Source organism: Nematolebias whitei, chromosome 18 (genome assembly GCF_014905685.2).
Source record: "Nematolebias whitei isolate Nwh7 chromosome 18, NemWhi1, whole genome shotgun sequence".
NCBI classification, from domain to species: domain Eukaryota; kingdom Metazoa; phylum Chordata; class Actinopteri; order Cyprinodontiformes; family Rivulidae; genus Nematolebias; species Nematolebias whitei.
Window position 1 is genome coordinate 21,861,155 of NC_056515.1, and position 12,337 is coordinate 21,873,491.

The following is a 12,337-nucleotide window of genomic DNA, read 5'->3' on the forward strand; positions in this document are numbered from 1 at the left end:
TTTGTAGGGACTTTTGATAAGAACCGTGAAAACGCGTAATTAATCCAAACACCCTTGCCGAGTAAAACAAAAAACGAACGGCGCCATGTTGGAAGATACCAACTAATATCTACTAAATATAGATAGTTTATCGCGAATTTATGTGTTTTTGCATTAATAATATATTTTAATAAAGTTATAAGGTAATTTCAGAACATATATAAACATTTAAAAAGTTTTTAATCAATAACTGGGATTTAATCACTGTATATCGGGCACTCCTCCTTTGTCGTCTGGGTGGTTCGGTCCGTCAAGTGTCATGGCGCTGCTCAGGAGAGTCCATGCTAAAATCTGTCGATCTTTTCTGTCTGAGGTCTCTAAAGGAGTGTTTTGTGGTGTTTCACAGCCAACCGGGCTTCAAGGCTGCATTGGAGGTAAGAGGACAGAAAACAATCACAATAAGTGCACTGTCTCTTCATTTAGTCGCTTTAAAAACCGAGAAGCAAACATCAGCTACAAGCCGCACGTGATAGAAGTAAACACGGCTGTTTGTACATTAAACAACTTTGAACCATTTTGACGTGCATTAGCTAAAATGTTTAAGTGTCTTTGGCGTTTTTGTTTGTTTGCAGACCTTTTAAAAGTAAAAGTAAGTTTCTTTTGGCTTTTCCCTTCATTTATTTAAGATGGTCATAGCTATTTGATCTTACCAAACACAAAATATCTAAACCTGGAATTTAAAATATGAGCTAGTGATATGCATTCCTTCAAAGAACTTTATTTTATTTTTTTCAAGTGTTGTAGTAACCGTCTGCTGCCCAGAGTTTTGAAGATCATAATTGCTTGTAGAAAACTTGTTCTTGTTCCAATACTAGTTTAAATGGAACTGTTATGCCAGACAACAACAAAGATGTCTGGTTTGTCTTAAAATATGAAAACATCAATCCTCCATTTAGCCTTTTTTATTCCAAAGTTTTTCCATTTCCTTTATTTGTTTGCAGCTAAGAGATATTTGTTATCAGAAGATGTCATCAAACTGGAAGATTTCCAGCAAAACAAGCTGGATATCGCTCGCAAGGCTGCTGGATCAGAGAGTAAAACAAAAAGAAAAGTTTACATCCCCAGAATTGAGCTGACATTATTATTGTTATTATACAGTATATATATAAAAACTGATTTTTGTTTGACTGTAATTTCACAGGAGATTATATTGAGCGGTTCAAACAGAAGTTGCAAAGTAACAAGTTGATTCTACGTAACGAGCTGAAGCTTTTCCTCCACCTGTGTGAAACTTCGGAGCATATGCAGATAGCCAGGGAAGCCATCTACAGGTACACTTGAACTCACTTTGTCACTTCTAACAGAAACTGGACCAAATGTTCTGTCAGAACTGTAAATATTTGATTTCTTCATTTACACTTAAAAGGTACTACATGGAGAACCGTAACATGCTGTACGGAGACTTCAGGTTTGGCCCGATCTTTATGAGACTTTGCTATGAGCTGGGTCTGGAGGGATTGGCTGCAGCAACAATAACAGACGAGGTCGGAATAGTAACATGGAAGTCCTGACTGTTATTGAAGCAGGAAGTGTGGCTTTACTCAGGCTGGTGATGTTTCTTTTATTTTTGCACAGAATATGAAAGGATTTTTCATTGACGTCACTTCTTTTAACATCGCCATTGACATGTTATTTATCCAAGGCTCATATGAAAGTGAGTACCAGATAAAACTTTAGCTTCCTCTGCAATAATTATGTGTATATAATCCGGACATTGGTTATCACAGATGCTATGGATGTACTAAGAAGCATGAAACACCGAGGTATACCTTTCAACAAAGACACTGTGCTGCTGGCGATTGGTACCTTCTATAAGCTGGTAATGTTTGAAACACTTAATACACATTTTAATTTAACATTATGTCTTGAGATTTGGATTTGTCTGGAGTTATGCTTGTGCTTGTTTCTCAGAACACAGCAGACTCCTACAAGAACTGCATTGATCTCGTAGAAGAACACCAAACAAAAGGACACATCATCTCCCGACATGCGTGCTACTTTGCTGTTGCGCTGGCACTAAAGCAGGTGAGTTGTATTTTTTTTTTTTTTTCATGCTGAAATACATGAATTATAAAAAAAAAAGTTTGTTTTTTTCTTGTTTTGTTTTAGAATGACATAGAAAAGGCAAAATCACTGTATTCACACATTTTGAACGCAGACCACAAGATGTCCCAAAACTTTAAGGTAAACTTGCTGCATGCAATTGCTCTACATTTATGTTCCCTCAGTTTATGTCAAACAGTTTATATTTTCTGCCTGTGCGACTTTTAGGTTATTATCCTGACTATGTCAGGAGAAGTTTCAGAGGCTGTTTCGTTCCTGTCGACTGCCATGAAGCCGGAAAGCCCTTTTGTGAGAAAACCTGAGTTTTCCCAAGAAGTGGTAAGTGGAACATAAATCTGGATTACTAAATATATTTTAAGTGCAAGAAGTTTAGTTAAGATGGAGAAACGAAGTGTTTTAACCTGCTCCTAATTATTTGTTTACATCTACCATTTATAGGAGTTTGCAAGTTTCTGTGGGTTTGTATGTAGACAGACCAAAGGAAAATCACTTCAACAACTAGAATATATTTTAAGTGTCTTTAGCTGATATTAGAAATTTGTTTAACACAAGCTCAAAACTGTCTTAATCATTAAAACAATCTGTTGTACAATAGTTGAGCCTTTGGCTTGTGTGACCTGTTTCAGGTGGATTTGCTCCGATTGCAGACTAAAGACGGACCACTTCAGATGGAAGTGGAACAGATTATCACTCAGCTTGAACAAGCCGGTCAGGTGACAGAGCAGACCCTCGATGACATGCTGTGCCATGCTCCAAGAGGGAAGATGAAACCGGTGCTGATGGAGGCAAAGAGGAGTACCAGCCGAAGGACTCTGAAGCCTCTGCAGTCTTCTTTGTTTTCAGAATGAGGCCAGAGCCGATCAGTTACAGATAATAATCTAGTCAGTAATGATGATTCTAAATTTTAGGGCTGTTCGTGCTACACCATAATTAAGAGATCTTTGTTACCAGTAGATTGTTCTGATGTATGTCCAGAACAGTACTGATCCAAAAATATTAACAGTGTAGAGTTGGATCAAAAATTTGCAGATACTTTGAACATTCTTACTGGCTCCAATCAGCCATGTTTTCCTAACACACGAAGTCTGCAGACTGGTCTACCCGCTCCTTCATCAAAAGCTGCTGGGAGAAATAAGATGAACAACATGTTAGACTCACTTCCAACATATATAAATATCCTGAGTCATTGTGTAGCATTATGCTTTGTTTGTGAATTAGTGAATAAAATATATGAAGTATTTAATAATAAAACAAATGGAAGAAACAAAAAAGAGAAGTTCCTGTTTGTTTGTTTTTTGTCATGCAAAACAAAGATCAAATATCTAATAGTTGCACATTAAAAATTGCCAAATAAAACAATATATTAATATTAATTTACCTGTACATGAAAATTTTCTTATCCCAATATTTTATTGAAAATAACCTCCATACAAGGTATTAGATATGTGAAAAAAAACTATAGGTTGTGCTATTAATACATGTACATTTTTTAACTGATTAACTTATAAGAGTGAAAGAATAATTACGCCATAAACGTAGGTTTGTAACAAAAACATAACTTTTACAACATGTTATTGTTGTTCTCATATTGGATTTAAATACTTTGATAAATGCAGCTTATTTGAAAATCTGTAGATATCTGCATCAAATGTGCAAACTACAATAGTAACCTATGATCGTAGTAAAATAAAAGCTTTGATAATTGTTTTACGCTGGATGTCTTTCTTGACACCTGGGTTCGAACTCACGACTTTAGGATTTGGCGAGTCCCGGATATTACAACCGGAGTGGCCCATGTAAACAAACTGTGACGTAGTCTAAATCCTTCCCACAATGCACCGCTTTGATTGGCAGATTTCCCTTCAGTAGAGAACAACGGAGCTGCTGTTTTTCACTCAAAACTAGCTTAATTTACTAGTGGAAATTTTTTCAGAAGCATTTTTTAACGAGTTCATCTTTGTTTATTCGTATGACTGGATGAAAGTTGATTACCGAGCCGCGGTGTTACCCATTCGTGGCGGAAAATGGTGGCGATGCTTCGAACAGTAAGCTAGCCGGTTAGCGGGTCCCGAGTGACGGGGAGACAGAGCAGCCTGTGGGCGGCTGCTGGTAGTGATATTAGGCAGCTGGCACTAAAACAAAGGGAAGTTTAAATTACTTTTATTTTGTTTTTCCTGTTACTGACCCAGTGTAAGTAAGCCAGTTAGCATTTGGGCTGACATCTGTGTACAATGAGCACGGAGGAGACCGCAGCGCCCAACAAACCTGCTCCTGATGATGATGGCATGACCTGGTGGTACAGATGGCTCTGCAAAACAGCTGGCGTTTTGGGAGGAATATGTAAGTACATGCCAAAGTCTATGTATTCATTCAAGTGAACAAATTATACGTCCAAAAAGCCAAATTACGCTTTAGCTACTTATCAGTTATTTCTGCAGCGTTTGTCTCCATAAACAAAACTCTCCATTTAAAACAAAGACAATATATCTGGTTAGTAAGATAAAAGCTCATTGTTCTCTGCCTCACCCATCATATCTTGATATTTTCTAAATAATCAGACACAGACCCGTCAGAGAAACGTGTTTCAGTGAGACAGATGTGACTGTGAGGTTCTGGCTTTGCAGGTTCCGTCCTCTGTGACACCAGAGTCCCAGTCCCTGGATCACATGAACCACTACAGATTCAGTGGCTCCTGCATTATTAAGAGGACTGGGTGGTGTCAAGGAGCTGGATATGGCCTGTGGTTTTTCCAAGTGTTTGTGAGCTTGTCTGGTGAAACAGTTCTCATGGACCTTTTCTTTCTTACTCTTGAGTTTAATGTCTGGTGTTTATTCTCCAAACAGAAAGCAATGAAGTACAGAGATTATTTACTGAATAAAAAAAGCTGACATGAGGAAGATGATTCTCCCATGCAATAAAAAGGCATGCACTGAAAGTGATACTTCAGCACCAAGCACAGCTTTCTTGTCCAACTTTGGTTTAGACTCGTTTCAGTTTATTTTGAGGAAATGTAATGAATAAATATACAATATATAAAAATGTTTCTGGGTAAATTGAACATTTCACTGGGTGGGTTTGAAGTTGTTTAATTTTTACACGTAGTGTATTTTTTTTTTAATTCTGTATGACTCCTTACAATACATCGAATCAGTGCCCAATGTATTCTGTGGAACAACAAAAGTTATTTTTACTTAAAAAAAAATGAATGTATTGTTATTACAGGGTAAATTACAGCTTGATAAATGGGTAATCTTATGTGTCTCGTTTCCAAAGATAAGTCTAAAAATAAATTGGACTTAAAACGTTTGTTTGACAGCAGGTGAAATTAAAACCTCTGTAAACATCTGTAAGTTTCAGAGCATTGAACTGAGCAGCAGACGATCATAGAACACCTCGTTCACGTCCTTTCTCCCTGAACACCTGACAGATGTTACAAAAGCCTTCTGAGTATTACAAATACACACTGTTGCCAGTAAAACTATCAGCTTTGTTATGGTAAATTCATATTCTGTCAAAGTGGACAAAATGAAAATCAACCACTTTCCAGTCAGTCACTCGTTGAACAATTTTATATTATTGTCTGACGTGGTTGTATTTGTTAGCTTTTGATTAATATTTTGTCCATACGCTGATGCGACTTTTTGATTCATTTTAATTGGCGTCAGTATCCAACATTTAATTTAAAGCGATGACTTTTTTTTTTTTAAAGTAAGTCACTCTTTAGCAGTACAGTTTTGTAAGAAGTTAATGTAAACTGGTTGATATATATGTCATTGGTGGATTTTTTTCTGCTGCTGCTATCTCTCACATCGCATTGTGTAAATTTACTAAACACATTCTGCCTCTAATTCCCACATCAGTAATGTAAACGCGTCTATTTTTACAGCTTCTGCACATCTTATGAACACATCTAATATTCTGCTGACACCAGAGCTCGTCTTATTATTACTGCCGTATCTCATTTTATATTGTGGTGTTGATAGATTTCACATTGTAGGTAAATAACGGATCTTATTATGGTTTTAGAGTTGAGCGACACTTTATGAAAAATCGTCATTGAAAGTGTTTAAAACAAATCATAAATATGGTAAAAGCTGAAAATACTTTGATCTAAACTGTGTTATCCTCAACGACTTGTCTGAAACAGTAACTGTGACACAGTTTTATTTTATAAATGTTGATTTAAAATTTTACCTGAGAGCAGAGGTTGAAAGCATTTTTTAAATTGATTTTCCTGCTTATTAGTTGTTTCTACTTTAAATGCATTGAGCACCATGTGCAAATACATGCCGCCTGGTATAAATTAGTCACATTTTTTATTAGAAATGTGAATAAAATAGATGTTATTCTTGTATTTTAAAGATTCTAGTTTCCCTGGAACATTCACTGTAAGTCAAATATCTGTAGAAGAAGTTTCATGTTTTGAGTGTAAAGCTGCCGTCTGTTTTCTCTTCATCTGATCTTTTTGTTTTGTGCTAAACACGCAGCCTGTGCAGTCTCAGGAGTGTGGAACTGTGTCACTGTGAACCCTTTAAACATCGCTGCCGGAGTGTGGATGGTGTAAGTCTTCCCAACTGTGACGCTGCATTATTCATTGAGCACATTGTGGAAATTTGCTCAGTCGAGTTTCACGAGTCCAGAGATTTCTGCACATCGTTGCTTTAGGGCAGCAAACGCTAAACATTCTGCTTTGTGCTGTGAGTCACTGGCTTTAGTTCAACTCTCACCAACGCAGAGTAAAACAAACAAACAACTAGTTTTCTAAATTAATTTCAATCCAGCTTTATTCCATTTTTGGAATATGAAGATTTTAGTTCAGACTGACCTGTTCTCTAAAGACCTCTGAACTTTATTACTACAGATCCAATGGTTATGAGGAAAACAGGAAGTCATTTTCTAATTAATTAAATTTTACACTACCATATTTTTCGGACTGTTAAGGCGCATTAAGTGAAACAAAACAGTCAGATAAGTCAAACTTTATTCAACTCATTCACAATAACTCTCAACATTGTTCAGCTGTAGACCTGTCACAATAATAAATGTTGCTGCGCGATTGTCTCTGAAATGATTACAATAAATGATAATATTGTTTGAAATTTGACAATTATTGTCAAATTTAAGAAGAAATGTTGGTTGGTTTTTGAGTGCAGTACCTTTTTTGACCACCGGATGGCAGTATAAGACTGTTTGAACCGAATGATGGCTAGTGAGGGAGCGAGCAGCGTGTCTCTAAGAAAAATGGGAGGGAGGCACCTTGACCTGACATGGGCTGCCTCTCGTTTTTCGGCTCTCAAAATAGCGGACGCTCGGTGTGGTTTGAGCTCTTTATCATAACATTTTTCACACAAAGCTTTTAATTAAAAAAAAGAAGTCAGTAAACAAGTTCGCAGCTTCTTTTTGCAGAGAAAAACACATTTTTAGACGAAGGCACGGGTTTTAACCGTGAATTTTGGAGCTTCGACAAGACGGAGGATTTTTTTCCCCGAGGTCGGCCTGTTAGCTTAGCTCGTAGCTTAGCTCGTAGCTTAGCTTCTCAACTTAGCTGCTTTTAACGATACAAAAACGTGATTTTAGACAGTTAAAATGGATTTTAAAGAGAAAGGGAAGCCGTCAGTGAAGAACACCGGAGATGAGCTTTTTATCATCCAGTGTCTTCAGTAAAGAGAGAGAGACACAGAGAAACGATAAAGCCAATAAATGAAAATGAGGTAGATAATTTTCATTTATCATGCGATTAATTGATTTATTGTTTATTGCGACAGGCCTGTTCAGCTGTACATCATAAAATCAGTTTGAGGTCAGTAAGCACAATCAGAATTAATACATAAGGCACACTGTCGATTTTTGTGAAAAAGATTTTAAATGCGCCTTATAGTCGGAACTTTAGAGAGTGCTGATTTCACACATTGCTTCTTGTCTTTTATTGATTTATTTTTCATTTATTTACCAAATGTTAAGTGTAAAAGCTTGTGGTTTAATGCTCCTTCCAGCATTAGTTTAAGTGTTTTGGAGATGGATGTGCACAGACTGGTTTAGTTCTGGGTTTGTGACCCCCGTCCCTCCTCCTCTCTCCAGGTTGAATGCCTTCGTGCTGTTCCTTTGTGAGGTCCCGTTCTGCTGCCAGTTCGTAGAGTTTGCTAATGCAGTCGCAGCCCGTGCAGACAAACTCAAACCCTGGCAGAAAGCCTTCTTCTACTGCGGGTGAGGAAAAACAAAGAAACAGAAACAGCTGCTCTCTGCTTAATAAAAAATGTCTTGACTCTGGACTGGGACTTTCTGATTAACATTCAGTAAAGACGGTTAGAAATGTGATTATTTCTAGTTGACTACTTGTCTAATGTTTGTTACCATGTTGCATATTATTTAATTTTGTTTTTATTTTATCAGCATGGCGCTGTTTCCCGTGTTCCTGAGTTTCTCCTTCACAACTTTGTTTGGAAACGCCATCGCCTTCGCCACAGGCGTCCTTTACGGCCTCGCATCCTTGGGCAAAAAGTGAGACCATTTCTGTGATTTATTATTATTCAACAAATCAAACCGTTGTTATTATTATTACTCATGTCTCTTCGTGCTTTATTTCCTTAATCTCATTAAAACAGTCGCTTTACTTAAACGCAGCACACGTTAACACGATTTACGTTTTAACCTTCTAACACGTCTTTTATTACTTTTTACCTTCCTGCTGACGCCGCTTTTTGTTTTTCCCCACCTGTTTTTCTTTTTCTTTTTGGCCAACTTTTTTTTAATTTTTTTTATCACCGTCCCTCTGCGTCCTGTTGTCCTCGTCTCTCAGGGGCGACGCTGTAACTTACGCCAGACTGCAGCATCAGAAACAGGGCGATGAAGAGAGGACGGCAGGAACAGCAAATGGAGCTCCAGAGTGACGAACCTGACGTGACCATCGTCTTCTGTTTTTTTGTCTTTGCTCTGCGGTTTTCTCCTCTTGTCGTCCCTCCGTCCTACCTTTTCATTCAGTTTTGTGTTTCTTACACTAAACAACAGCTACAGTGTTTATTTATTCATTCAGTTTGTTGCACTTTAATGGAAATCATCTCATTGTTCAGTACTTGACAGGACTGGCATCATACGTCACTATTTCCTGTTTTTAAATCCTCTTATTGGTTATACTGTTTATTGTTGGCTGCAAGTTTCAGTCTTAATTTATTTTTTCTGCTAAAACTTGACTTTCTGTGGCTCCAAAGCCTTTCAGGAAATTCGAAGTAAGAAGTGACTTTAGCTTACTGTGAATCAGAGCTGTGTGACAGGGAGGTCAGTGTGTAATGACCGACTTACTCTCGTCATATTCCAGTTATTAGCCACGGACGGAAATGTTGAACTGACAGCAAAACAAATGCACACTTAACTCATGAAGAGCAGCAAGTGTCTTCAAGCAGGACATGATTTCTAATGATGAAAACCCGAGTGATTTTAACTGGTTTTATCTTGTGTACTTGGGCTGCAATGGTCTGATTGCACAGTCTTAAAGTTCAAAACTAATCGCATTCATGTTGGTTTGACTCTGGATACTACAGAACCTCCTCAGCGTCACAGTAGAAATCAGTTTGAGGTCTTAAGAATCAGTTTCCTCCGTTTATCAAACCAAGATTCAGAATCTTTCAGTTGAGTTATTTTTAAACTATAACTTTTATTCTGTATGTGTGAATTTGCTAACGGCTAATTTTCTGAATCGCTAACTTCTGAACATTAAATCAAACTTACAAACATCACCACCTGTCAAATGCAGAAAAGGAAGACGATACACATTTTACTCATTTTGATCAAAACGTCAAATTCCACACAGTGTTCAGGAACGGTCAATAAACCAGCGACGATGGTCCAGAACTATCCAAACTGGTCTCTTTCTGGTTTATCTGTCTGATGAATAAATATTTGATGTGATCTGGTTAAAAACAGATTGATTGTGGTGGAATTATTAAACGCAACAGCCTGATTGTGCGGTTTTGTAGGCGATCCCTAAACCCTCATCTGCACTGAAAACAAAACGAAGCACAACACCTGCAGATGAAGTTACTCTGAATCTTAACCTCACATTTGAATTTCTCTCCTGACTCCTAGAGGGCTCTGTGGAAAACAGCCGTCCGCACGACTGAAAGCCTGTTAGATGTTAAATGTAATCAAAATCTGTTGTAAGCAGAAGATCTTTATTTGTTCTCATTAAACCGAGCAGGCTTTGCTTACAGCGCTAATACAATTTACACCAAATCACGTTTTTAGTTTTTCCAAAGCTTCCTGTAGTTTCGAGCATTTGAACAAAACCGGTAAAACAGGAAGTAAATTAATCATTTATTAAAACCTGCAGGTTTAGAAGAGCAGCGACTAAAACTATGTTTCGCTTTAATTTTATGACAAACACCTGGTTTGTGTTTAACTCCTATTTTTACTGAAAAAGGCGACTTTTTAAATTATTGCCCTGCACCACCGATGTGAAAAAACCTCAAGTGATTCCTTACTGTTTTTTTTTTGTTTGTGTGTTCATTTACAACAATTTTGGTCTGAGGAGAAATCTTTTCATTTTTTCATGTGTTTTTGAGGTTAAAGACTTCAGTCAAATACTTTCAAAGGTTTCGATTTTAAAGATTCTCCTCCAAGTTTTTGGTCACGAGTCGGGAAAACCGAACAGAACAGTTGGTTCTGGTACTAATCGTCTCTGAGCTGCAGCTTGAGGGCACTTGAGAGGCAGCATTTCTAAAACGAGTGAATGTATTTCATACACCCAAAGATCGAGACCTGCTCGTTTTAATTCTTTTGTTTGGGGGAGTTTATAACATTAAGTCTTTTTGTTTCTACTTTGCGTCTAAGATGTTTATTATTAATTGGACTTTGCTGCATGTAATGAGTGATTCAGGGACTAATAGTTCTGTATTTGACACGTATTAAAGCCATGGTTTAATTAACTTACAGTATGATCTGTTTTAATGGCCTTTCCTCGGTAAAAGGGATAATTTTTAAAATGACTGCGTGCACATGGCTCTTCTAGCGGTTTCCGCCTGAATGCTCTCAGGTTTTGTAATTACTGTAACGCATTTAAAAGCATCTCAAACCTGCACGTGCACAGTGGTTCACTCCTGTCGACGTGCTCCCAGGTTTGTTGCCTTCCAGCGTGGAATTTAAAAGGCTCCTTGTTTTCTGAAACAAAGGACTCGATGAATCGATTTAAAATAAGTGACGTGGCAAAGAGATGACGCAAAGCAAGAAGTTTATATTAGTTGATAAGACAACAGGATGCAGATTAAGTGACCTTTTATCACAAAGGAACAATCTTAGCAGTCGGCAGCCACGACGCATTAAGATCTCACAAATATGACGCGTGCTTTTGATAAGATACAATATTCTAATCAACATGCCATTTTTCAGCCAGACCAAAAAAAAAAAAAAGAGAGAAAATATTCACCTAAAGTTGCTACTTTGCAGCAATCCCTTCAACAAGTCTCTTTGAATGCCTCACAGCATGATGCTGCCACCACCGTGCTTCACTGTAGGACTGGTGTTAGCTTATGATCAAAACGCTCAGTTTTATCATGCCGTAACTTCTGGTATGCTCTTAATAATTTAATGAAACTTCATAAACGTGCGTCATCACTAGACAGAGTGTCACTCTTGTTTCTATTTCAATTCCAGACTGTAAGGTAACAAAATACAACGAGGTGAATACTTTTACCAACGACTACTTCTACACTAGTTACATTACAATACACTACACAACCCTTCACCCTGTTTCTTTCTCCACAACCTTTTAATTTAGTTACAGTCACGTGGATGATGAACTGACTGGGTTTGTACAAGTTTATTGTGTGTTTTGCTGTAAGAGATGTGTGCTGTGATGTGAAATCTGATCCTGTTTAAAATCTGTGAATTAAACTTGCTACTACCAGCATGGAGTTGGTTTCTGTTGTTCCTCGATGGCCTCTCTATTCAGGTTTAATATTCATGGTTAGAGGGGAGTATCTTATCTGTCACGTACAGACAAGTGCCTTTCTTATCTCTCTGCCTAACTTTACCAACCGAGTTCAATATGTCCGATCAATCAGAGAGACTACACATGAAAATTATACCAAGTCTAAATAAAGCTGGTGCATCAAATGTTAGAACTGCACACTACTGATAATAATAATAATAATTTTAAAAAAGCAGAAAAAGGAAAGCAGTAGGCATGGATATTTACTACCACTCAATTAGGAGAGTGGAGAAAAAAGCTAATAATTCTAGAGTA

General features: G+C 37.4%; 3 protein-coding genes across 3 annotated transcripts in view; all 3 read left to right on the plus strand.

Annotated features, from left to right (window-relative positions):
- Nucleotides 1-292: 292 nt before the first annotated feature.
- ptcd2 (pentatricopeptide repeat domain 2) lies at nucleotides 293-3,359 on the plus strand. Its single transcript, XM_037691768.1, has 10 exons — nucleotides 293-413; nucleotides 981-1,073; nucleotides 1,181-1,310; nucleotides 1,406-1,523; nucleotides 1,615-1,693; nucleotides 1,767-1,858; nucleotides 1,951-2,064; nucleotides 2,149-2,223; nucleotides 2,311-2,421; nucleotides 2,730-3,359. The coding sequence occupies exons 1-10, from the start codon at nucleotides 299-301 to the stop codon at nucleotides 2,949-2,951; spliced, it is 1,149 nt and encodes a 382-aa protein (XP_037547696.1). The 5' UTR covers nucleotides 293-298; the 3' UTR covers nucleotides 2,952-3,359.
- Nucleotides 3,360-3,946: 587 nt separating this feature from the next.
- Nucleotides 3,947-9,137, plus strand: cacfd1 (calcium channel flower domain containing 1). Its single transcript, XM_037692419.1, has 5 exons — nucleotides 3,947-4,443; nucleotides 6,591-6,663; nucleotides 8,182-8,307; nucleotides 8,494-8,601; nucleotides 8,900-9,137. The coding sequence occupies exons 1-5, from the start codon at nucleotides 4,335-4,337 to the stop codon at nucleotides 8,988-8,990; spliced, it is 507 nt and encodes a 168-aa protein (XP_037548347.1). The 5' UTR covers nucleotides 3,947-4,334; the 3' UTR covers nucleotides 8,991-9,137.
- A 3,140-nt stretch (nucleotides 9,138-12,277) lies between these two features.
- Nucleotides 12,278-12,337, plus strand: part of si:dkey-34e4.1 (carboxyl-terminal PDZ ligand of neuronal nitric oxide synthase protein) — a 62,259-nt gene continuing 62,199 nt past the window's right edge. The window contains exon 1 of the mRNA XM_037691976.1: nucleotides 12,278-12,334. Coding sequence (XP_037547904.1) covers nucleotides 12,278-12,334 — 57 coding nt within the window. The remainder of the gene's footprint in view (nucleotides 12,335-12,337) is intronic.